This window comes from Melitaea cinxia, chromosome 15, assembly GCF_905220565.1.
Source record: "Melitaea cinxia chromosome 15, ilMelCinx1.1, whole genome shotgun sequence".
Classification (NCBI taxonomy): Eukaryota; Metazoa; Arthropoda; class Insecta; order Lepidoptera; family Nymphalidae; genus Melitaea; species Melitaea cinxia.
The window spans coordinates 10,733,722-10,761,628 of NC_059408.1; the positions used below are offsets into that span (position 1 = coordinate 10,733,722).

At 36.8% G+C, this 27,907-nt stretch overlaps 1 protein-coding gene across 1 annotated transcript; it reads left to right on the forward strand.

The window, feature by feature from the left end:
* Nucleotides 1-155: 155 nt before the first annotated feature.
* Nucleotides 156-27,873, forward strand: LOC123660511 (segmentation protein Runt-like). The gene is made up of 5 exons (XM_045595573.1): nucleotides 156-338; nucleotides 1,049-1,265; nucleotides 13,519-13,716; nucleotides 26,867-27,028; nucleotides 27,130-27,873. Exons 1-5 carry the CDS (start codon nucleotides 156-158, stop codon nucleotides 27,615-27,617), a joined length of 1,248 nt encoding a protein of 415 aa, XP_045451529.1. The 3' UTR covers nucleotides 27,618-27,873.
* The last annotated feature ends 34 nt before the right edge of the window (nucleotides 27,874-27,907 follow it).

The following is a 27,907-nucleotide window of genomic DNA, read 5'->3' on the forward strand; positions in this document are numbered from 1 at the left end:
GATTTCGGCAAACTATAAACTAATGCGTTTGGAAAACTGTGACGTAACGTACAACATCCGTCGATGTCCACCTGAAGTTATGTGACAGATATTGTGAATATTTATAGACTATTTTAACGATAAGTATTACATTTATACGATATAATCAGTGGACGATGCATCTATCGAGTGAAGTGAGTTCGACTACTAACGGGTTGGGGCACGAGGCGCCGTCATCTAGCTACGGAAATGCGCTGCCAAGTCAGCCTTTAACGGCAGAGCTTCTGGCGGAGAGGACCCTGGAAGGTCTATTAGCGGATCATCCCGGCGAGTTGGTGAAAACTGGCTGTCCTCATGTTGTGAGTAGTTTTGTTTAAATTTTATTTATTTTAAAATACATGCACGATATATTTACTACTGAATGCGAGCGAATTTTGTGCGCTTATATCGCCTTCTTTCTGCAAATTATTTTTTTTATAAAAAGCGTCTGATAACAAAAGTTGTTCATTAGTGAGAAAATCATTTAAAAATTTTACTTCGTAGTAGTATTAATAGTAGTAATTTTTACGCTGTGTGGTTACGGCAGTAAATAATATAGCCACACCCTCTCTTCCCGTGGATGTCGTAAGAGGCGACTAAAGGATAACATAGTTCCACTACCACCGTGGAACTTAAAAAGCCGACCGACGGCGTGATAACCATCCAACTGCTGACTTTGAAATACACAGGCCGAAGACGGGCAGCAGCGTCTTCGGTGCGATAAAGCCAGCCCTGCCGCCACCAACCGCCTGCCCAGCGTGGTGACTATGGGTAAAACACATGAGTTCACGCCATTTTTGGCGCGAACTTGTTTAGGTCTATGTCCAGCTGTGAACTGCGATAGGCTGATGTGTGTGTAGTAATTTTGATTCAGAACTTGTGAGAAACAAGATCGTTTGTGAACAACTCAAAGTATTTTTTCTGTATAAATAAAATGTATTTAAATTATATACGCTAGTTTGAATACAATGATATTATTATAAATATCTCTTATTTTGCCCATTAATAAACTAAGTCGCATTTATTCTAGGTGTGCACTGTGCTACCCCCACACTGGCGATCAAATAAGACTTTACCAATGGCGTTCAAAGTGGTAGCCTTGGGTGATGTTGGTGATGGCACATTAGTGACTGTGAGGGCTGGTAATGATGAAAACTGTTCTGCAGAATTAAGGAATTGCACTGCAGTGATGAAGAATCAAGTCGCTAAGTTTAATGACCTGAGGTTCGTTGGGAGAAGTGGTAGAGGTAAGTTTATTTACATTTATTTTGTAATTGTTTTTTTAGCTGATATTAAGAATGAAGCTAATTAAACAACGGTATTGTTTCCGACTTCTCACAAAATATTTTCGGAAAAGATAGTACGGTTTGGATTTAACGTTTTCGGCAAGGTTACAAATTAGATATTAATCTTTTTATCGCTGCCTATTAGGTTTTTTAGATGTCCGACGTCTCTGATCAAAATAATCGGATTCATCACATTTAACGCGGTATGATTGGAGGTCACGAAATATGACCGGTTTCTTTTACAATAAACTTTACATATGTTGTCTGAATATTAATTCAACATCTACGAGCACATTCTTATCTTTCTTATATTGAACATAAGTGTAAATTTATTTTAAATCGGTTAGAACCGATTGTTTTTCGAATAGGTGTAACTTTATAAAATGTTGAATTAAAAATGATCAAATAGAATCGGCCAACATCTATTTTACATAATCCTTAATTAAAAGAGGGGGAGGGGGATTAAGGGGCTATACAACGTTTGCTGGGTCAGCTAGTATTAGAATCTATATTTTTTTTTATATATTAATACGTGAAGCAAAAACTTTGTACCTACTCCTTTTTACGAAAATTGCGCCGACGGAGGAGTATGAAATTTCGTACACTTAAAGTTTATATGGGGGAGGAGTGCAGAATGCTAATAATTTTTTTAAATTATGTATAAAAATATATTAAATCTATAAATTAAACATTACACACACTTTTCCATTTATCTGACACACACACACACACGCATATTATACTCTTTGTTTGATTGTCAGTCTGTAGTCAAATTGCTGTGTGGCTACGGCACCAAAGAATATAGCAACCCCCTTTCTTCCCGTGGGTGTCGTAAGAGGCGACTAAGGGATAACAAGGTTCCACTACCACCTTGGAACTTAAGAAGCCGACCGATGGCGGGATAACCATCTAACCGCTGTATTTGAAACACACAGGCCGAAGATGGGCAGCAGCGTCTTAGGTGCGACAAAGCCAGCTCTGCGGTCACCAACCCGTCTGCCCAGCGTGGTGACTATGGGCAACACATATAAGTTCACGCATTTTTGGCGCGAACTTGTGGAGGCCTAAGTCCAGCAGTGGACTGTAATAGGCTGCAATGATGATAATGATGATGAGTCAAATTGAATTTTTTTTAAAAGGTTTTTTATTTTCATAGTTTTTTTTTAATTTTTTTAAATTGTTTAAATATGGTCGAATTTTGAAAATGTGCAATGCATTACAAAAACGTCATTTTAAAAGTGACGCTATGCGCTTGTACAAATGTACAAGTTTTGCATTTAAATTATTCACTTTAAAATTATTTTATTAAGAAGAGAAGTTACATGTTCATTAAAGTAATCGACATTCTTTTAAAAATTTTAAGCGGTGTTAGGATTTATTACGAGTTATAATACATATTTTCCGAGAGATACATATCTGTACATTACGCTACATCAAGCGTACCTCCTCCGGAATATAAAAGGGCAGTTTTTATGACGTTAAAAACGTTGTATTCGAAAGGGTAAAAAGGCCATTGCAGTAATTTATAAGGCAATCGAATATCCAATGGTCTGTTCAGAATCACCTCAAGTGTAGACGTCGCAAAATCGACTTATGTTGAAGTCAATTGACCGGGTTATTTGCACGTGGTACTTCGCATAGGATTACTTGAAATAATACGAAGGTAGAGTTTTGTTTTATTAATTTCGAAAACGATAGTTGTAACTTGTGGTTTTACGTCTTTGTTTAGTTTGTTTTTTTTAGGAACAGAAGCTGTATTCCTTTTTTAAATTGGTGATTATTTTGTAAATTACTTTAAAACATACATAAAATATGTATGGTATCTTTTTTTTTTGTATATAAATACTTATAAATATAACAAATAACAAACAGTTAAAACAATAAGTTTGTTTCTCGCATTTCGCTCCTAAAGTAAAAATAATATGGCAATACGAAAACAAAAACGCTGAAACCGTAACATTTTGATAAAAAAATCCATACTCAAAACATATTAAATATTTTATACGTTCGTTTCGAACATATATCTAAATATTTACGATAATGCAGACGTCTACTCATAAAAAACCCCCCTTCCTTGAGTCCGTACTCAAAAACAAAGCCCGTGCGCCTTCACTGCTGAATATTTCAACAGGTCTTCTCTTTGTCGGAATATTAAGTCAATGGAGGTAATTGATCTGTTAAGATTCTACTACATTAGTACTGAAACATCAAAGTTATTTTGTTGCTATTAGTCCAGGTCAAATACATTACGATATTGTTTGCGCTGTTTAAATTTATACTCATTTATAGCTGCTGTTTTGTTTTTCGTTTATTTTTATTGGGTTATTTTTATTTGGATTATATAAATGTCTGTGAATCTTATCGAGTTAGTTTTATTTTGTTTGATTAAAAGTTAGTCATTTAGGCGTTTCCCTGTCGTAAGTTACATACCTCAGAACTAAGAATGTTTTTGAACTGTCCTCTTCATAAAATTTTGCTGACTATAAACAACTTTTTATTATTAAGTCTGTGGTGCGTAATAAATAAGAGTAAAAGAAAATTTAATTGTAATAGTAATGAGTAAATAAAAGTTATAAATACCCAGTGTTAAATTTAAACTCACTTGCTTTTTATTTACTTGTTAAATTTTTATAACTTTATGCTTTAGTTGATAATAAAATTTGTAATAAAATAACAACAATGCCACCATGGAATGCTATACAAGATATGTAAATGAGGTTCAATAAGTTTAAACATGTGACCTACAGTCACGATGTCACTTCTAGCATGTCTGTTCCGAGTGTGTGATAGGCCAGAAACTAATCGCCGGCTTAACTTAATACGCACTTAGGTTTAACCAACTTAAGTCTAGTACTTTAGACGCAGACATAGCACTTATAGAACTTCGCAATTACGGCTCTCCTTACCAATTGAAAATGATACTTAGTATTTAACCCTTGGTTTTTTCTTAAGCTACAGTCAATTGAAACAACATTTTAATAGACTATAGAGTAATGACCACCGTTGCCATCTTTTGTCACTGACTTATTACATGTAATTGGTAGCTATGTTGTTGGTCTCGTCATAATTTAATCGTCGAGTGTCGTTGTCATTTTAATCTTATTTCACAAAAATAATTAACAAACGAATTGATATTTTTTTTTAAATAACAATACATAAATATATTTTTTCATTATATATAAAAGTAACTTTATTTTATTCAGACCTTTTGTTAAGAAAAAGTGAATGGTTTCATTCTATAATTTTTCTTTATCGTTTCATAACATTAAATTATCAATCTTGAATGAATTAGGAGGATACCAAAATTTTCTGAATAATCGTTATGATGTTAATAACCTACTACCTATCTGAGTCTTGACCCGAATATTACAGTACAGTGGAAGTAAATAAACAAATACCATTATGAGATAAAAACATAACTTCTTGTATATCTAGGAGTAGATAAAAATCGAGAAAACCGGATCAAAAAAGTGACATTCGCACTAACTGTTTACGAAATAAAAGTAAGCATATATGTAGAACTGAACATATTGCAATATAACAAACTATTGTTTACGTGACTAGTAAGTTTACGAGTGGGAAACTAATTCCATTCAATATTCAAACAAACAGAACGCGTGTAAAACTTAGATGTTTAGGGTTCGCAAACGGAACATCGAACTGTAACTCCGTCTCATATTCAAATATCGGGGAGCTAACGAAGCGGGGTAACGGAAGCAACATCAACAGAGGGGGTAGCAACTTTGCGATGTCTTATGTCATGTCTGTAGCAGTTGAATGGAATTTGCGAAAGGAAATGAAATAAAAAGACAACTATAAAGGTACTATTTTGTTTATTGATGTTAAGGTACATTATATGAAGGTAATTAGGTTTTTAAGTAGATACTTTTTTGAAATAGATCTGGTGGGGTAGCACCTTTGCGATATCTTATGTTATGTCTGTAATATTTAAATGAAATTTTCCAAAGGAAAAGAAATGTAATGAAAACAAAAGGAAATATATTTATCAACTATAATTATTGAGTATGTACAGTCGATTTTTCCGTAAATACCATATGGTTATATTTTATAATTATATTACTTAACAAATGTTAATACCAATAAAAAAATTAAAAATAAAAATCGAACAAGATATATACGTTACGATACGATATGAATATTTATTTGGACTCAATGTAGGTCTAATAGGTCTTCTAATGGTGCTGGAGATCAAGTAAATTTACCGGCCCGAGTTGTTGTCATAAACGGCTGATAACGATCATTATTTTTGGAAGTTATCGACAACCCATAGTGGAGTAGCGTGGAAAGTTAACTATTGAGAATTCTTTGAAAAAGTGACGAGGTTTTTACCTGGGTGTGGAATGTGTATAGGCTTTTTCAGCACAGTTCAGAATATTATTTCTCCACAGTGTCTGTATTTCAAAGCCAGCAGTTGGATGGTTATCCCGCCATCGGTCGGCTTCTTAAGTTCCAAGGTGGTAGTGGAACCTTGTTATCCCTTAGTCGCCTCTTACGACACCCACGGGAAGAGAGGGGGTGGCTAAATTCTTTAGTGCCGTAGCCACACAGCACAGGCTTTGAAATACACAGGCCGAAGACGGGCAGCAGCGTCTTCGGTGCGACAAAGCAAGCCAACCTGCGGTCACCAACCCGCCTGCCCAGCGTGGTGACTATGGGCAAAACACACGAGTTCACGTTATTTTTGGCGTAAACTTGTGGAGGCCTATGTCCAGCAGTGGACTGTATAGGCTGTAATGATGATGTAATGATACAGTGTCTGTACGTTGACACAAGTAGAATATGTTATTATTATATAAAAGCGTAAAGTTTGTTTGAAAGCAGTAATAGTAAATTAAATAATAGAAATTAAATTTTGTTTTATATTTAGTAGTAATGAATCTTTTACATGAAATGTGGTTGTTAAATTATAATTTTGACATCTTCTAACATATGTAAAAAACTTAAACTCGTTTATGCGAAACAAAGTGATTCACTAAATTATGATTTTTATTTTTATTGAATGTTACTCAATGTTCATGGAAATAAAGCATTTTGGATTAAGATTTGACTTTAAATAAAAGACAACTATCTACTCTAAAGTTTCCTCAATAATCTATTGAGGATAAAACAAATTTTATAAGTTTAAGGCAAACGGAGGTAAATCATTAACATTTCTTAAAACAAATAAAAGCATCTGGCCAGCGAGTGTACAAAAAACCATTACAGCCCTAAACGGGAAAGTGGAAAAGAAGTTAAGAGGTGTCTATTTGTCACGTTCCTTCGTGAATAACGCTCTGCTTTCCAATTAAGGGTAAGCGCTCTCTTTGTTTATCTTAAATTGCGAGAAAATCTCACTCAAATTATCGAGCTAGAGGACCAAGGGGGATCGGTGGAACACAACTTTTGTTACTCGGTATAAAAAAGTTACCCGATACTGACGGACAGGGCGCGGGGAATTTTTAATAAGCGAAAAATTTAATGAGGGCCAGCTACGGGTTTTCTCGGTTTTTGCGTGTCAGCTTCATCTAAAATCTTAGGGTCCGTCTATGTTTTGTAATAATTATTTATCGGTCGGTTTTTTTTTTAATAATTAGATCGAACCATGTTTTTATTTCTTCGTTATTTTTTCTGATAAATTTTGCAGTGTAACGTTGTAGTATAATTTATAGGGTAATTACTAAATAGTTATTATCAAATATTTATTCAATCAATTGAAACAAAATAATTACAAATTGGATAAGTAATTATTTTGGAATAAAGCGAAGGTTTTTTTCAATCATTATTACCGATGATTTTTGATGATACAATTTTAAAATACTATATTTTAAAACCCAAAATAACGTTTCATTGACCACAAATTCCATTTTAACGATTATATAGAAATCAAAGGCACCGGTATCGTCCTTATTATGTTCCCCGCAATAAGAGACCAATTTACTGCACCAGTAGTCAGAGGCGACATCTGCTAATCGATTGATTGACCCCACTTTAGAGCCTTCTAAATAAAAAGTAATTACAACTAATTGGTCTAATTAGATTTTAAATAGGTACAATTTTAAGCACCCTATTATCGTTATTTTCAAATAAATAAATTAATAAATTTAAGTTTGATATACACTCGGAATAGACGGTGGATACTCGTATCTTAATGTCTGTGTTTTAGGAACCATAATGATAAAGATACATACTTTCTCTTTAATTAATCTACAGTACCTGGATGACTTCACTCAAAATATTTTTTTGGCAAATCGTGATTTTTGGAAATTCTATTTACATACGAATTACATATTGATGAAATATGAATAATATTTTTCGATCTTACCGAAATAATAATAAAAAATATGAAATGTTTATTAAAATAGCGAAACAAAAAATGGGAAATAAATAATTGGACTGGAGACATCTCTCTCATCTGGACATCTCATCTGGACTTGAACCGGGGACTCCTGATTTCGGGACCGCCCGATTTCCCACCTGAGTTATTACAATCTTGTAGATGGTGGCGAAATTTACCTTCTTATTCTAATGACATTGTGGCAGTTTTTCATTGCCCGAAAACACGGATAAAACGTTACTTTCAAAAATGAATCCTAGCTAGATCTGCATAGTAAGTTTCATGAAAATCATCGGGCCGTTTCCAAGATGTAGATATTCCAAGATGTATATGTATATACAAGAATTTCTCCTTTAAATGAATTAGATATAAGTAAATACCACTATAAATAAATATGTAAAATACGCCCAGACTAGGAGTGGGAGCGAACCCACACATAAAAAATGGTATGGCGGCAAACTGCGCCAACAGGCTAGTTTAATCTTAGCTATATTTATTCAAGCAATATTATATTTTATATCACAGCTACGTACACTATAATAATATTTATATTAAAGTGGAATATGTTTTGCGAGTATTCGCATAACAAGCAAAAATACTTTCACATTTAACGAGAAACGTGAATCGTCCTGATAGCACAAAACGTACACTATTAGCTTGTCCCACTATTGTTCCTCGCTGGCACTAGAAGAGGCTTGTTAGTCAAACACCGTTGGTAAAACGACACAAAAGCGCCCCAGCCTTCCCTCCAGGTGGGAAATTATTTTTGTATGGGAGCGTAAAAAGATCTCCGCCTTACCTTCCGTTATTAACTCGAGAGTTTCCCTTTGATGCACCGCACGGTTACCCCATATACATCTAATGGTTTTAAATTTGCCTTGTTATTACGGAATGTGAGTATTATTTGGAATATGAATTAGCTTCTGCAATTTGTATTATAAATATTAGGGTATTCTAATTAATGAAGTATCTGGTATTCTGCTCAGACTTTTATACTTTTAATTAATTTCGGTATGATATGTTTCCGTACGAAATAAAAGGAAACGTATGAGAAAATGCCTTTGTATATTTCAAATGCCTTTGTATAGTTCAAATGAAAACATCTTCCTCATTGTCGTTACGCATTTACGTTTTATATGATAGAATACGTTGTTTTACATTTATAAATGAAAATAATGTTGAAATAAAACGTAACTGCAATTTTATATTAAGGTGTGCGTTTATTTCAATTTTTATTAATTTAAACGAGGAGCTGCTAAATGAAAGAAATTTATAAGCGCGGTGAGAGAGAGTGATTGTTCATAATGGAGGGTTCCGTTTGTCAGAAAGGGAGGTCAGATTTCCTTTGGTGGCCGTCTTTTGGAAGTTCTCTTTTCCGTTTTTAATTATTGAACCACTCATTCCTAATTATTATTATTAGCGCTGGGGAGTGGTGAAAATTGAGGGTCTCCGGGAGTAATATTGACCGCTCGGCTTGAGGTGCGTCTCGGGGGAGGTTTTTAATTGTACACGCTTTTGACTTTTCTTTTGTTCTTTTGAGACGCTTCAATAAACTTGAATTTTACGGTGTCTCACTTGTAGACGTTCGCTTTTATTACTGGGGCTTGTTCACCTGTTAATGTCTAAGAACGCTTGACTGGATTTTAAAGTGTAATATTTGATATATAGCCACCCTTCATTATATTTATATCAGAATCAATTTTTTTTATACCTCTCTTATATAAATGGCCTTTACAGTAATCGATAAACCGTGACTTTTTAATAGGCTCGCACGCATAACACAACATAAAGGTCTTCACTCACGTATACGGGCAGTAATACATTCGTACTCCGCAGCCAATCCGCTAATGTCCCTAAAGCGTATCGGTCCGCATTAGGTATTTTATATCCAAATTGCCGCTCTCTAAGCTTAAAATCCCCAGTAAGCCATGAAACCGAGATCAAAGGAGCTCGCTGCCATTACGATTGTGGCTCATTTTTTATTTAGCAGACGGAGAACTCTTATCTTAACGCCCCCGTCTAGTTTATGACGTTATAAAGTTGATTTTTAATCTAACGGGAAAATTGCTAACTCTATTAGGTTTTCAACTGAGCGTACAATTCTTAATGTGCAAAATTCAACTTCTGTACAGTTACTCTAAACAAAGCGAAATTAAAATGTGAAATAGTTTATAGTACAATAAATGAATCCTCAGATACTTTTACTTTATATACGTCATATATGATCCAATAAAACACACAAATTTCAGTGATATTAAAAAATGCAATAATATAATATCTATGTACATATCGCATGCAATATAATACGCATGTTGTAAATATTTTCTAAAACATGTTTGATCTTGAACCGTGTTACTCGATGCAAACATATTTTTATGAAGAGTGGCGCCCCTCGGGATCAATATCCGCAGTTTATGAAGTGTCGCACGTGCGGCCTGCAATATGTTCACGGCGGGGAGACGAAAGTCTTTTTATGAATAACTTCAATGATTTATTAAGTGCACGCTGAACGCATTTTTCTGCATGCCCTTTGATACAAATGTCAAATATAAGTGATATGTGATTCGGCTGAAAGTCAAGGGTCAATGAAAAGATCTTGAAAAACGTTAAAATGACATGATATTGTTTTAGTATACAATTCTAGATATAAATTGAAATTGACTTTTTACAATTGCCTTCTTTAGATTTTTGTTGACTAATATAAAAAAAAAAAACATGTTTTTAAATTGTAGTTCATACCAATCAATCCATCGATACAGATTTCTATCGTCAACAGCTGACGAGACTTAAGCAGGAAATTGAGAATAAGTGGCCAGAATTGATCAACAGTAAAGGTGTGGTCTTTCATCACGTTTGTCTGGGAAGTCTTAATGGATCCAACATATAGCCTCAATCTTGCACTCTCAGATTTTCATCTGTTTCGGTCTCTTCAGAATTCTTTAGGTAGTGTAAAGTTAATATCAAAAGAGGAGAGGTTTTAGTGAGAAGTTGCAAAATTTCTACAGCAACGGAATCCTGTCACTACTTACGAGATGGCTGCACATTATCAAACAAAATGTTACATACATATAATTATGAATCATGTATATGTTTTTAAAGCAATAGGAGCGGAGTAAACGCGGAAGAAGTCGCCAGTAGAAGCTTGTTTCTATATAAAATACGAAGAAACTTTTCCCGCACCTAATATTGCACAAAACTAACCTGTTAACATATATGTCGAATCAAAAAGAGATTAGTTTGTCAATGTCAAATCATAAACTTTTATCACTAAAAGTGCAAGTGGGTAGAGAAGTAATATTGATTAATTCATTTTATCAATGAAAATAAAACAAAGGACGTAAATTTTAAACCCTTACTTTTTACGTCCAAATTTTTGTCTCAACCTAAGTTTTATAAGACAAAAGTTAATGTCCTCTAAGACATTGGTCCGTTGCCAACAGCCGAGCGTACACCTAGTGCCTTACCTTATAAAATTGTTTTACATCATTTAACTGTAGAAAGCATTGGGTACGGTTGAGTTTTAAGGTGAACTGTTAAATGGAATTCGTTAACCATTAAACCAAGAGGTGACTAACCAAAGGATCGATCTGACTACCCTAGGGAAAATCTTACACATAAACGTATCGTTAAAGAATACTGATGTGTATTACGTTACCTTAGTGTCAATAGAAGTAGGACAACGTAGTGGATGTTCAGAAAACTGTTGGCCATCCAGTCTTTCTTCTTTATAAAAAAAAAATGTGTACAGGAATAGGTACATAGTACTGGCGCAGACTTAACGTTATATACGAAGACGTTATAGGTAATACAGAAATACTGTTATGTGTTGAAAGAATAGGTATTTTAACAATTTTACTTCCATCTTGCATGGCTGTGTTTTAAAAAAATGCGAATAAAAAGCAGAAAAGGTTTCGTTTAAATTTTAAAGTATCTATAAAATTTAATGATTTAGAATCTATATTGTGACAGTAATGTTTAAACCTGCGAGTATTTATTATTATTAGACTTATTTATATTACGGGTACGATGCATCTTGTGTTTTTATTAATATTGAGTATTAAATATTTACTTTAGTTTAGCCGTAGCGTAGGAAGCAATAACTAACTAAAACTGACATCAAGTTAATTAATTGTTCAAACAAACCATACAATCGATGATTTTGTACAACCGAACCGAAACATGCCATTATCGCTATTCAATATGTCACTACCACACAACTTTATATGCTGAATGAATGGCATAGTCAGTATCTGTTTACCGCTTATGAAGCCTAGATTACGACCATGAATTTCACCAGAATTACCATTAGGTATGTGTCGATATGGCAGCGATTGTTCAAACGCTTGCCGCCGTGTTTGCGGCTGCTCTGCGGTGGATGTGTTACGATGGCAATTCCGTTCCGTCATTGCTCCTATTCCCGATACTTATTACCTTAATTTTCAGCAAATAATTTTGTCATTACATCCATTACTATTTTTGTATGATTAATGCACTATTCTAGAGTAACAGTGCAGCAATGTATACGACAACACGAATCTTGGTCGATATTGTTATTTCCATTTCATGATACGGTATCTAAACACTTGTTACGTGATAGGTTCAGCCACAGTCACCAAAGAGTATTTACATTGTATTTACGTTAGAGCTTTATTCTAAAAATATATTTATTTAACTATTTGAAAATATTTTAGAAAAACAAAAACCTATATAAGATTGTTAAGCTTAATCAAATTTCTAATTTTTTAAATATGTTCTTAAGTAAAACATTGTGGAATCCATAATGGTTTGTAAAAATTAAAAAAAAAAAAGTAATTTACAATGTTTCTCAATCGCTTCGGTATACTTTCTCAAGGAAATTCTTTAGCGTCCTAATTTCGGTATCTCGAGAACGCAAAACGTGTCGGCACGCACATTGCATTGTGACAGCTTTACACAAATCAGCACAGACTCCTGAAGTCTTGACTATTTTCGTACGTTTTTTTAGGACGACGTGCTTTGAATAAAAATAAATAGCTTTAAATTATATTAACGAAGTGACGCAACTTTGAGGATTATTTTGTAAAATCTAGCACTATTTCAATGCAAATCATTTCGAATAATTTTTGCGGATTTTTGTCATGGAGTAGGTACTTACATCACTCTATTTGTCACATGAAATCTTTGATAAATATTAGTTCCTATTCAATAATATTGAAAAATGTTAAGGAAATGTAGCCAAACAATCTAAGGTATTCACGGCATTTTGGCTCAATTTATAGTTTACGCAGAGCTATTCAATAATAAGGATTCTTACTATCCTTTGCGAGCCATTTCAATAATCGCACGTAAATTTTAATTATCCGTAATTATGTAGGTAGGATAGGATTTTATATTTGTAACTTTTTAAAGCTAAAACTGAATCGTTTACAAATATATTATCAACTATCAACTATCTACAGTTAATATATCCAAATTAATTATTTTGTTTTGTTCAATTGGCATTAACTTGGGACTAACGTGGGTATAACTGTGAGGCTAACATCACTCATTCACTTCAGCCTATCACAGTGCATTGCCGATGGAATGAACTTATGTGTTTTGCCCATTGTCACCACACTGGGCAAGCAGGTTGGTGAACGCAAGACGCTGCTGCCCGTCTTCGGCCTGCGTATTACAAAGGCAGCAGTTGAATGGTTATCCTACCATCGGTCGGCTTTTTAAGTTCCAAAATGGTAGTGGAACTGCGTTATGCCTTAGTCGTCTTTTACGACACCCACGGGAAGAGGGTTTAGCTATATTCTTTACTACGGTAGCCACGCAGCAGGAGCTAACATGCTAATAATAACTAATTATACAAACCGATTAAATAATTCTGTTAAAATTTCTTTATTTTATCAACAGGTAAATCCTTCACGTTGACAATAATGCTTGCCACGTCGCCGCCGCAGATAGCGACCTATCAAAAAGCGATCAAGGTCACAGTGGACGGTCCAAGAGAACCTCGCTCGAAGACCCGTCACCACGGCTTCCATCCGTTCCACTTCGGTCCACGCTTCGCTCCAGACCCGCTGATGGGTTCACTACCATTTAAATTATCAGGTAAGGATAAATATTTATACTGAGTATTTTTTAGTTAGGATAAATGTCTTTTAGCAATGATACGTGTGGAAATAAACAAGTTTATATCTATAGCCTTATTTTAGTATTTAAGGGACTTGGGTGATAATTTTGCTATTGATAATTGACATAATAAATAACAATATAATATATATTTTAATAAAATGTGTATTTTTGACTCCATTTAAGAAGTTGTGAAAATTACTAATAGCAGACAAGTTAAAGTAAATGTTAACTTTTACTTATTTTATTAACGAACTTGATTGGTCTACAGTTACTCTCTATCTATAATATCAATATTTGATGGGACATTCACTGGTAGATAGCTGATGTAATAAGGAGTAACGTAAACTACTTTTATTTTAGAAATTTATTTATATCATACCTCTGCGAACTGAACAAAAACTTTTTTGTCAAATTCCACGAGGAGGAAGTCGTGGAGAAAGCTAATATATAGAGGAAAACAATAAATAAAAAATAATAATTACAATGATCAAAACGTTGCACATGATGAGATAGCTAGTATACGATTGTTTATGGACATTTATTTTATCCATATGTCACATGCCGCTAACTTCTTAACCTAAAATTAACATACGATACAAAAAAGTTACGACTACATACATTGTAGTGCAGCAATTATAAATATTAACTGAGGTAAAACTGCAAGATATATCTAGCCGTTTATACAACTGAGTCAATCTTGAACCATCGTCTATGCTATAAAGATGAATAACAGCAGGCGGCACGTTCCGACACTAAACACCCGTGGATATTAAATTGTCACCGACCGTTGTCACCCGTCGGGTCCGACGCCTCAAAAGGGGATTTCATTTGGCCGAAAAGTTTGGAACTGCTATTAATTATCTATTTCCCTCTTTAACATTTCGAAGATATTGTACTTGTATTTTCTTTTTCGTTACAAATGCAAGAATAATAAATAATAAATAACTCTACGGTATTACAGTAGGGTAGTATGTTATGGTAAATAACTAAGCTAAGATTCATCCTGTAATATTTTACTGCTGGGCATAGGCCACTTTCCCCAAGTAGGAAAAGGATCAGAGCTTAATCCACTACGCTGCTCCAATGCGGGTTGGCGGTATATTCCCTACCATGAGTAACGATTACTATTAGGTGTAAATAATAACAACCGGGACCGACGGCTTAACGTGCTCTCCGGAGCACGGTGGGGAGACCCACAAATACTGCACAAATACCCAGACCACGGCAAACATCTGTATAGCCAATGCAAATGTTTGTCATGTGCGGGGATCGCAACAGCCACAAATCAGTGCTGTGACCGTTGCGGCAACGCGTCGTCGTATGTTAAATAACACAAAAATAAAATTAAGGAACAAATTAATATATTTCCTTGAATAATCATAAATCGTACGAGAACTTGTGTATGAAGTTTTTGGTTTTTAAGTACTGTTTTTTAATTATCATTTCTAAATAGTTACGTATAATTATGACTTGAAAGCAGACAAAATTGAGGAAAGGGTTCTTTAATTTTATTCATATCACTTGTTTGTCCAGAACATGAATAGAAAAAGCTTTAAAATATTACATAAACATCTAGATGTAATATTATCCTATAGTTAATTTTTATACCTATGTATTTTTGTCTAATTTGTTGTATGAAATAATTTATTTTATTAGAAAAAATACATAGAAAGTTATTGCAGTTCTATTGTCACATACACTGTCACCTGTCGTTGCTTAGTAGCTTCGTTGCCAAGCACCACCTTGTTGGCACTTTACGTAGATAATTCGACTCATCTTAGAGCGCTCTGTGTACGTGCCTTGTAAGTATGCATATTATTTGATTTGTGTTGCCATGTCATGGCAATCATTGTCAAAGAATCACGTCTCAATCGTTTTGTTATTCAAAAATAATTGATAGAAATAGATGTAAACATTTATACTAATTAAAAATAACTAGTGGTCACAAAGTGGTTGAAATTCGACTATAATTAATTTTTAAATTATAAATTTAAACATTATTAAGATTCTATTGTTGAAGACTACACTTCTATAATAATAAACAAAAGAGTATATATGCGTGTGTGTGTCAAATACATATAGTAATGTGTGTAATGTTTTTTTATTGATTTAATATATTTTTCAAAACAAAAATTGAAAACATTCTGCACTCCTTCTCTATAAAAACTATAAGTGTGCGAAATTTCATTCTCCTCTGTCCGCGCAATTTTCGTAAAAACGGGTACCTACAAAGGTTTTACTTCGTGTATTAATATATATAGAGAAGTGTGGTCCAATGAAGGGGCTAGCCATACTGCATATGAACAAACTTGACATATTTATGTCATCGCATACTAAGACAGAATTATTTACTAAGGTTACACTAAATGGATATTATTGAGTAGATGGCAGTCAATAAACATACAATCACCAGATTACAGGTTACATATGTAGCAAGGTTATATTATCTACAAATGATAACAGAATACATATTAGTAATTATTTATCAATAATTATATATATATATATATATATATATATATATATATATATATATATATATATATATATATATATATATATATATATATATATATATATATATATATCGCCATAAATTTTATATTCGCCTTTGCTTTGCTAAATAAATATATACATGTGGATTAACAAAAACGGCTGGAGGATTAACTCGGGCAGAGAGATCAAATGGCAACAATATTGATATTATTATAATAATAACGTGTATTATTATTTTTATTATATTTAATATTTTATACGGAATGACTTCTTTTGCATATAACTTATAAATAAAACCTCATTTAATAATGTTTAATACTGCAAAACAATATTCTTTATTAACTATAAATGTAAAAACAAATGAATAAAATAATACAAAAACAAAACCTACATAAAAATAAACACAATAGGTAATAAAAGCACAACTTTAATATGAGATTGTTTACGTAACACAAAGATGAAGAAGAATAGATATATATCTATTACTGTTCTGACATCATAATAGTTATCTAAAATTCCCTCACTTTACCTCATCCAAGACTGAGTTTACCTTAACATAATCTATCAGTACGTGTAGTCGTCACCTCTATTGTATCGAGGTATTTAGTGTAGGAGCAACGCAAGTGCCGAGTAAACCTCGTTAGGGCGGGCGTCAAAGGCCCGTAACCCAATTATACACCTCGATCTCTTACTGTACCGAGATTCGAAAATTATAACCGTATATTGGTATCGGAAAGTCGTTTAACGGTTTAGTTGCGGTTTTGATCGATTTGCTTTTTCGTTCTATCGAATAACTATAATTTTATCGTAAATGTAAATACTATTATTGAATATACACACTTTTATTGCAAATGTAAATTATTTAGTTTCGTTCTCGTAATAATTATTGTCAGCCTTTACTGTTTAATTTTACTCTTCTCTTTTCATGACAAGGGAAGTGGAACACTTTCATATAAACAATTTAGACACTCGAGTATGTAAATTCCGCGAGATTGACAAAGCAGCATCTCGCTGCCCTTTACACCAATAACCCTTTCGAAATCATGATAAATTATCCACACTCACGTTTACGCACCGCGTTCTAACTTCTTAGTACGGATCTGAGAAATTTTGGATATGACTATTTTATAATATGCATGTTGTGTGGATGTATTGTATTCTTATAAATAATTAATTATCTAAAAAAGTGCGTTATTGCCTTAGTTTTTTGTTTAAGGCTACTTCTTAGCTGTGTCCATAGATGCGACTTGGCTTAGACTAGTCTGCCTATTATTATGTCTGCTCATGTGAGAAAATATTCTAAATTCAGAGAGATTCTATCTTTTTTATGTTTGGTTTAAATAAAATTGAAATTTTTTGCGGCTTTCGGCATTCTGAAATGTCCAATTGTTATCTTATATATTTTCACATCCGCGTCGCTCACGTCGCGCGTCGCGTGTGAGCGCCACTTAAAGTCGCAGCCTTCGCATTATTAATGAGGGAGCCTTAGAGAAAATTAAATATAGCATTAGGCCCGGAAGCCCGGGATTCTGGGGGGAGAGGGGGAAGAAAGAGTAGGGGCATAACCCTTCCGCCCACCACGCGACAATGCGGGTGCATAATTACGCATTTGTAAATTTTAAATGTCCCACCCACCTCATACAGCCTTTTGTACGGCGTGATTCGCGCTTTTACCGAGACTTTAAACGCTTTCAAATGAATTCGTATGATGATGACGCGAGCTCGATTAACTCTAAATGCGAACAATTTTCACGACACCATATATAATAATACAATATGCTTTTTATTACACATGGAAGATTCATAATGGTTAAATTTTATGAGATAAATGGTCGTGCTACCGATGGTTCAACTTATAATGAATAATACTTTATAATAAAAGTATTAAGTGAAAGCACTTTCATTACTTTGTTTGACATTACAAAATAAATAATAAAGCCAACCATCCGCATAACCTTGTCGCTATTTTACACCGAAAGGTTAATTAAGCTAAACAAAAAGGGGTTAAACAAAATCAATAGAGGCAAATTCATTAAGTGTTAAGCAGATTGAAATCCAACATGGCGCGCAAGATGGCGTCGGGTTAAGGCGCGTTGACAAAGCTTCGTCGTTAGTTCGCGAGCCCCCTTATTAACCTTATGATGTACGCGAGGCATCAGTCTTGGCTTACGTCAGTGGCATCCCACGGTTTTACTTACAAATTGGGATATTACTGAGCTATCCTGAAACTAGGTCTTATATGTTTAAAGTCGTGTGTTCGTGGTAATTTTATCCTGTAAAAAGAATGTTGGGATATACACAAAAATAATAGTCACTTATTATATATGTTACCCATTCCATACATGACCCATGATGATCCCATCCATGAAGAACGAAATGTTATTTATATAAGTTCCTAATATGATTCGCTAAGGACCCATACTGCTAGCATTCGGGTTTCCTGTTAACTATAGCCAGTGTGTTTAAAACAAGATTACAAAAAAAAAAAAAAAAAAATGACTATGGCAAGAAAAATGCATTGCAACCTAAAAATCTTTTATGCTATTAATCACGTAAGCTTGTGTTAAGCGTAAGCCTGCAATTATTTAGATTTAATAATAAAAACTGAAGTGACATATTTTTACATTTCAAATTATATGAAAGTGCACATTTGCATAAAATAATGATAGCAATAATACACATTATTGTATACACACCAAAAACAGAAATAATATATAGCAAAGAAAAAAGATTTTAACATTTATATTATTAGGTACAAAGGGCTGAACTCAATTTTTTTTTTGTGTAATTAACCCTTTGTATAAATAAATTTTTGGTAATTGATACCATTTTTTTAAAATGTCTATTTTAAATAAAGCTATTATTATTATTATTATTGTACTGAATGTCACTCCGCCCTCCCAATACATAATAGATACATATATTATAATAACTACTTATATAAATAATATAGTAAATTTACTTATACTTACATATATAAATATAAGCGGGTGGAGGAATACGCCCCGGCAGGGAGATCAAACGGCCGGGGGTTAGGGCTGTAGGCTGAGAAACCGGCGGACAATCCTAGCCGAGTCAAGTAACACCGCCTTCTGCATCCTGGCTGCGAGCGAACCGTCCCGGATCCCCAGTTGCCTCAGATGGTGAGCGAGGCTAACCGGGATCAAACCGTTGGCAGATATTACGATAGGGATTATTTCAGCTGACCCCACACCCCACATGTCGACAATCTCGTGCGCCAGATCCAGATATTTACGTTTTTTCTCAGTCTCGGCTTTCACGAGGTTCTCGTCATGCGGGACGGTGATGTCCACTAAAAATACCCTCGACCGTGCCCTGTCCATTACCACGATATCAGGCTTGTTCGCCAGTATCGTCCTGTCTGTGGCGATAGGCAGGTCCCAGTAGAGCCGGACTCCGTCGCGTTCGAGTACTGGCACCGGTGAGTATTGGTAATACGGCATCCTCTGTTCCAGGAGACCGTACATAAGAGCAAGCTCTTGGTGGAGAATCTTGGCCACTTGGTTGTGTCTGTGCAAGTACTCAGTATTAGCAAGCGCGGAACAACCCGAAAGCACATGCCTGAGTGACTCACCGGGATGACGACAGGCTCGACAGAAGTCGGGAGTGCCATCCTTCAGGACGTGCTTTCGGTAGTTGTTCGTCTTGACCACCTGATCTTGTATTGCACAGACAAAACCTTCAGTTTCCCCAAAGAGGTCGCCGAATCGCAGCCACTGCACGGAGGCCTTACTGTCCACGTGTGGTGCGTGAAGCGCCTTGTAGAACCGTCCATGCAGTTCCTTCTCCATCCATACGGTCTCCCGGTCAGAGGTGCTCAGTACGACCGGTTTCTGCCAGTTCTCTTTGGCCAAGGCTAGGGGGGTTAGTCCTTTGTCACACATTGAAACGTCACCATGCAAAGCGCTGTCCCGTCTCGTTTCAAAGTAGGCCCTGAGGCTGCACACCTCGCGGTTATGCATAGTCTTAGCGCTTAACATGCCTCGACCACCACACTTCCGCGGGATGTACAGTCTCATGACCGACGACTTAGGGTGGTGCATGCGATGGTACGTCATAGTTGTGCGGACTCTCCTGTCCAGGGCGTCAAGTTCGGTCTGAGTCCATCTGAGTATGCCAAAGGTGTACAAGAGAGTGGGCATGACCCAAGCGTTATAGGCTCGGACCTTGTTGGCTCCAGACAAGTAGCTCCGAAGAACTTTTGTCAGCCGTCCAAAAAAGATTTCACAAACTGCCTGTTTCATGTCCACTTCCTTCACCCCTATGCATTGTGACATGCCCAGATACCGGTAAGATTCAGCTTCGGAAAGGGTCTTGAATGATGTTAATTCGAGACTAAGCTGCGACGATTGAGTCACCTGACCCCTGTCCACATGCACGACCGCACACTTATCCACTCCAAGCTGCATCCTGATGGAACTGCTGAACTCCGTAGTGATTTTCAGCAGTTCCTGCAGGCGTGCAGCGTTAGGTGCCAGCAATTTGAGGTCGTCCATGTAGAGAAGGTGGGAGACTTTAGTACCTCCTCTCCGAAACTGAAAGCCTGTCCCCGAACGCTCCAGCAGGGTGCTTAGAGGGTTCAAGGACAAGCAGAACCATAGTGGACTCAGGCAATCACCCTGGAAAATACCCCTCCGTATCCTGATTGGGTCATCCGCACCCGTCAGTCGCTCGCCCTGGAGACATAGGATCGTGCTCCATTGCCCCATACATACTCCGAGGAAGTCTCGAACTGCCTGGTCAATCTTGTACAGCTCGAGGACCCTCAGGAGCCATGAATGAGGCACCGAGTCAAAAGCCTTTTTGTAGTCGATCCAGGCGGCCGAAAAGTTCCGACGGTTGCGTCTGACAAGCTGGCCCGCCACAGAGTCGATGAGAAGGAGCTCCTTTGTACCGCGACCGCCTCCACGACATCCGTTCTGAGCTGCAGACAAGATATTAAACTCACCAATATGTCGTGAGATCTTACAGCTCAGAACGGACGTCAGTGTCTTGTAGATGGAGGTCAGACACGTTATGGGGCGGTAGTTGGTGGGATCTGCGGTGTTGGTGGACTTAGGAGCTAAGTGAGTGATCCCGGTAGTGAAAAGGTTCGGGAGTGTCTTCCGATCTATTGCCTCTTGGTATTGTCGAGCCAAGGTCGCATGGCAGACCGAGAGCCCTTTCAGCCAGTAGTGATGCAGACCGTCGGCCCCCGGACTTTTCCAGTTCGGAGCCCGCCGGACCGCACCACTGACGTCCTCCGTAGAGATGGCGATTGGGTTCATCGGTTCGATTTTAGCACATGCGTCCTGAACCGCCGCAATCCAAGGGCCCTCCTCGTGCTCCACCTCCCCTGACCATATGTTGCGCCAGAAGGCGACGAGGTCAACCGTACTCGGTTTTAGGGAAGCAGAGCTCGATATCGGGTTCTCCAGCTTTCTATAGAAGCTTTTCTGATCACTCACGAAGAGGCGATTTTGTCGAAAGCGCTCAACTCTCTCAGAGTACCTGCGAATGCGCTTTCCCCATGCCGCGATTCTCTGCTTCAGGCCGTCGATGCGCTCCGTTAGTTTATCGGCTATGTCAGGCTGATCGAGGCTGATGCCTAGCCCGTTGAAGGCCATTCTAACAGAGCGCACAATCCTTGGCCTTGTGTTGCCCGACCTGAAAGCTAGCAGCCTACCAATGATGGCCCTGGCCAGGTTGATACGGCGTTCTATTCTCCTCTTCCAGGCTGGTACGTCGCTATTCTTATGAGTAGCGCGTCCAGACTCCTGGGTCTTGGCTCCGACAAGGCGGTGCACCGCTAGAGCGGCGCCGAAGAGAATAGAACCCGTATCCTCCAAGCTGAGGCTGCCTTCCAAATAGGGCGGCAACAGTCTGTTGGCTGCCTCAATGGCATTCCGCGTCGCGGCATTGAGGGGGAGGCGAGAGAGTCGCGGTCTCATTTCCAGAGGAGCGCCTTGAGTCTCGGAAATCGCCTCTTGCAAGATCCCTCTCATCTGTTCTACTTTTTGGGCGACTGCTCCCTCAGTGATCACCTCCACAGGCGCTTCGCTACGAACGCCTTCTTGTTGTGTTGACACTTCGTTGCGCACCGTGGACACGGGTTCGACTTCAGGAGCAGCCTCACGTCGAAATCGTTCGAGCTCGGCGGCGTCAAATATGCCCTTTCGTTGGATGTACCGAGCTCGATCTGCCAGGTTCTGTTCCGTAACAGTTAGCGTAGGCTCAAGCAGTAGGAACTCGCGGTGCATTACTGCCCGGTAGCCAGTCCGCCCGGTTTCACGTCCTACAGCCCTATAGTACGCACGCATGACACTCTCGTTCATTTTCGGTGTCCATCTCATGCGACGTACTCCACCAGCGGCGGGCAACGAATGCTGAGTCACTTGGGACTCTGTCGTCGCCAAGCCAACTGGTGGGGATGGTGGATAACCCGACCGGTCAGGTGGTGGTGCCGGTCGGCGGGGTTGGCTGGCGGCCCGCATGCTGCCACGTCCAGCGCCAGCTCCAGACGCGCCCTGGCGTCCCCCAGGCAGCGGCCCTATGCGCCTTTCCAAATTGTCCTCCATCATTTTAGTTTTTTGAGTGCTAATATACTCACTTGGAGAGGCACTCACGCTCTCCGAGGAGGCTGCGTAGGTGTTATGCAGCTTTTGTTGCCCTTAGTCGCCTTTTACGACAGCCTAGGCGTAGGAAGGGGTGGTCCTATTCTACTCTGCCGGGAACCACACGGCTATTATTATTATTATTATTATTATTATTATTATTAAAATAAGCTTTAAAAGTGCAATACTCTACCTTTCATTGAAATTTTAAATGAACATTCAATGAGTGATGTAAAAGCTATCAATTCAGCCTATCGCAGTCACTGCTGGACATAGGCCTCCACAAATTCGCGCCAAAAATAGTGTGAACTCATGTGTATTGCCCATAGTCACCACGCTGGGCAGGCGGGTTGGTATCTATATAAAATAATAATTATATTGTCTAATTAAAAACTTTCTTTTCGTCTTTTAATAAAGTCAATTCCCAAAGTCTACAATAGTTCAAAATTTCAATGGCTGTAAGACAATTTCTTAAAAGGCCAACCCTTTTCCTAATCACTGTAGAGGGTTTCACTTGTTAAAAATTCCTCTAATCCCGGGACATCGGAATCACACTAAAAACGATAATACTTTTATCCGGGTAATCCCAGTCGTCTTCGCGGATTAGCGCTGTAGGAAAGCGGCGGAAAAAATGCAAGAGGCAATCTAGGAAATGGCATTAAAATGTTTTGGTTCAACCCTCTCGCATCGCGGCTATTTTTCAAACCGGGAAAAAATCCCTTCGAAAGGAGTAATGTAGCGAACTGGCACGTCTTTGGAGGCGCGCTGTTCTCGGTGTGGTGTGAGGTGATAGTCTTGATACTTGTGTTTTTAAATTTTGTTAACTAATTATATTTTTCTGTCAAAAGATGTTAAAACTCAACTGAAATAATAATATTAGTTAAAATTGGATAATAGTATTAGTTACATTTTTATTATAATTGAGCTGTTTTTATTTTTTATATTTTACGTATAAATATTGTCATATATGTAGGTGTCGCTTCATACGCATATTTTACAATTACAATTTAATTTCCTGAAATAATGCTGTAATGAAGTATTTATGAAAAGTGTAGGTATCGAAAGAATGTCCACAATAGTATATTAATATTCAGTTTGTGTTTTTAAACCAGTTTTTTATCTATATTTTTGTTTTGAATATAAAATACATACTAACATCGTTTCGTTTAAACGCACTACACGTCGATTACACACTATGAACACAAAGCAAAGTATTCTGGCATTTTTAACGAATGCAAATAGTCTGGCGCTACCCTTTCTTCTGCAACTTTGAACAACGAATACGAAAGAATGCCTTTTAGTCTTAGGATCGAATACATTTGCCTACATTATCCGATGTACGGACGCCACGTCGGCGCAACGGTTACAGTCATGAATTGTATCTGTTGCGCTGGCGGTTGCGGGTTCGATTCCCACACATGACAAACATTTGTATTGGTCATACAGGTGTTTGCTGTGGTCTGGGTGTTTGTGCAGTCCTTGTGGGTTTCTCCACCGTGCCTCGGAGAGCACGTTAAGCCGTCGGTTCCGGTTGTTATCATGTACACTTGATAGTGATCGTTACTCATAGTAGGGAATATATCCGCCAACCCGCATTGGAGCACCGTGATGGATTAAGCTCTGATCCTTCTCCTACATGGGAAAAGAGGCCTATGCCCAGTAGAGGGATATTACAGGCTGAAGCGAAGCGTATCCGATGTACGACGAATCTTGACGGTCTTTACTCATTAAATAGCATGTTCTTACTTCTTGCAGCCTGTTCTTATTCTTTGCTGACTGACTGATTCATTTTTTAAATAATTAAACCAAAATAGAAAGGTTTTGATCAATGAAACAAGTAACGGTTGTTTGTGTCCATCATTTCCCAAGTTATAATTCATATGTTATTGATTTTTTGCTAATAAATGAATGTTCATTTCAACACATTTAAAAATTTTACAATAAGAAGAAAAAAAATAGTAAATTAAAGTTTGTATGAGTTTTGCTTTTTTAGAAGATAGAATAAATAAAATCTTTTGAATTTAAAATAAATATAAACTGAAATAATTTCAACAATAATTTGCTAAAGCTTAAACATTTTGAATATTCGTTTTTAAAGAAAAAGGTTATGAAGAAAGTTTTTTCTTTCTTGAAAAGCAGTAATTTTAAAGGTTAAAAACCACAGTTATACAGTTTTAATTTAATTTTGAGGTTAATTTCGCGACAATAATTTTTTGTTCGGTTACATTTGTGAGTTTGGATCTTATCTTAAATATGTATCTGCATAATTGTAATAATGTTAAGATTTTTTAAGTTAATTGTAAAAAAATCCATATCTTTTGTGTGTTGACTCGGAATAGCGAACCCACAGCTCTGAAGTAAAGATCATTGTTTAACGCGCCGACGGACTCGTCAATAGTAGAAAAAACTAACATCTTCGCTCTCATATGTATAAGATGTCATAAGTCCAAGTTTACTATAGCCCCATCCGAGATCTTAAATACCGATTACGCTAACGATGTGAACCATTACTGGGGTTTTAAAATTCAATTTAATTCCCTCGAAGATTCAATATCTCAAATCGTTATCGTAAAAGCTACTTCGAAGGATGATTAAACGGATAATCGTCAAAAAGAGGCTTTTGTCTAATTGCGCCCAACTCGTGAAGCACTACACCTATAAAGGCTAAGCGGTTGGATACAAAATAATGTGTTTAACATTTTCGTTGCGACGGTATCAGAGACATAAAACGGCCTGTAATTTATTCTATTGCTGAAAGGGTTGGGTTGGCTCGGGGTGGGAATTACCCAAGGTGGGTGCTAAAGGGTTAAGCCGAATATACGGGGTCGCGGCGTCGGCGAACTTTGTTAATTTATGTGTTTAAAAATGTCAACTGGAAATTATGACGCCGAAACACATTTCCTATTTCATTAATGTGTTTATGATGATACTGTCTACGTTTTATTTTATTAAAAAATGTTTTATATAAGCTGGTAAAAGAAGAAATTTATATGGCTTTTTTGTAAGCGTATTACGAGTACTTAAACGTGGGTAATATTTAACTTATTATATATTTGAATAAGTAATGACATAAATATATTTGAATTAAGTATACTGATCACAAATATGTATACGTACCAATAATTATGACACATTATGATGACTAAATATTAGGAAGTATTTCTTCACATATTACTCAAATCAAAAATTTCTTTATATTTTTTTAATAACATGTAATAAATACGAATCCAAAATCCCAAAAATTTAATACGCTAATGCTCACTTCAACATTTAGAACCCGTTATCAATGAAGGTGGCAACAATCGAGGAGTGCCGCGGCGGAGATAAGACGAGGATTGAAGCTCAGAGGGAGGCACTCATTATTTAAATAGTCTAACGAAAACGTTGAACAGATCGCGTTAGTGGAGCGCCACCCTTATTGTCGCATTGATTGAAAATTTTACATTACAAGTATTTTTAATTAAAATAAATATACTATGAAATCAGGGTTGTCATTAAATTATTGAAGGATTTCATCGTTAAAAATAATAGGGGATTCTCTATGATTATTTTCAATTAAGTAAACCTAGTAACTAAGTTTTTAGGATTTATTCAACTTAAATTACAAGTATTAAAACAGAAACAATAATTTTCGAAAATACCAAATTATTAGGCAACTGGTTAGTTCTGCAAAGTTTGCCGAACTAACTAGTGTTTTATCATTCGAGTTACTGTTTGCTTATTACTCATTAACTGTTAAAAAAAATAGGTTAAAATTACAGACCACGTGTATGGGTAGTATTGACTGTAAGATTTTATCTGGTAGGAATTTGGAGGCCCTAATGTTTGAGGGGCCGTGTACACTGATCTAAAGAGACCAATAAAAAAGTAGTACTTACGAGACGCAGTTTGACAACTTTTAAAGAGATGCCTTTTATAATGCATTGAGTCGTAAATGTTGTTTTTTCTTAAACAACTGAAATATTTTGTTCTCAGTAAAATTATATCAAAAGTATAATTTCAACTTATTGTTACAGGTATAGCTCATCAATTAGCCGGACTACCCGGTGGCGAGTGGGGAGCGCTGGCTCGACACTACCCACCGCCGTTACTACCCCCACATGCTCATTTCACTCCACACGTGTTGCCCTCTGCGCACGCGCAACACCACACTGTACTCCCAACACCGCACGAAACAGGTGGGCTTTAGTCATTGCTGGCGGATATTAGAAAAATATTGGTAACATCTGTGTGTGTAAATGCTCTATAAAATAATGATTTAAATTTTTGTTTTTCTCAGATCTAGCGTCGGAAAACCCAGCTGCAGTGCACCCACACAGCACGACAAGTCCAGTTCATTCAGGTCCGTCTTCACCGCAAGATGACGATGACATATCGGTCACCGCTTCAAGCAGTCCACCGCCAGACGATCGTCCAGGCGCATTCACATCAGTTACCAGACCGAGGAAACCACTGCAGCCCCTTCCTCCACCCTCAAGTCTTTTCCACAGCGCTCTAGCAGCGCAATTATTTCTTAACTCTCCACTGCTTCCGACACCACCCGCTTGGTTATACTCCCAACTCTATGGAGGTTATGATTGGTGGCTGAGACCTCCAGCACAACAAGACGACTTAAATTCGAATCCCGAAGAGGAAGGTCGTTCCACAGCATCCAGCTCAACGAAGAAGAGACCCGCCTCCCCAGATTGGTCAGATCCTCACAGAACTCGCAGCAAGTCACTAATAACTTCAGATCGAAGACCGGTGGACGTATGGCGTCCGTATTAGTAAGAGTTTTACTTGAACAAAATTACAGGAACTATTTGTATAGTGTTGGTTGAACTACCGTCCGTTGTGCAGATGGACTTCAGAGTACGTAGAACTTACGTAGAACAAATATAAATACGAATTCGATAAAATAGTGATAAAATATTGATGTTTTTACGTTAGATAAATTAATGTGAATTTCAAATTGTAATGTTTTAATTATTGTTGATTGTATTATAATGCAAGGTCTGTAAATAAAGTTATCGGAGATTTTTAATCGATTTATTTCACTATCTATAAACGTATCGGTT

What these genes read in the sequence shown, in the direction of transcription:
- LOC123660511 (XM_045595573.1), top strand. Translation starts at nt 156, where the DNA reads ATGCATCTATCGAGTGAAGTGAGTTCGACTACTAACGGGTTGGGGCAC. An exon ending in CGTTGGGAGAAGTGGTAGAG is followed by an intron (nt 1,266 to 13,518) that starts GTAAGTTTATTT and finishes TTTTATCAACAG; the next exon opens with GTAAATCCTTCACGTTGACA. An exon ending in ACTACCATTTAAATTATCAG is followed by an intron (nt 13,717 to 26,866) that starts GTAAGGATAAAT and finishes TTATTGTTACAG; the next exon opens with GTATAGCTCATCAATTAGCC.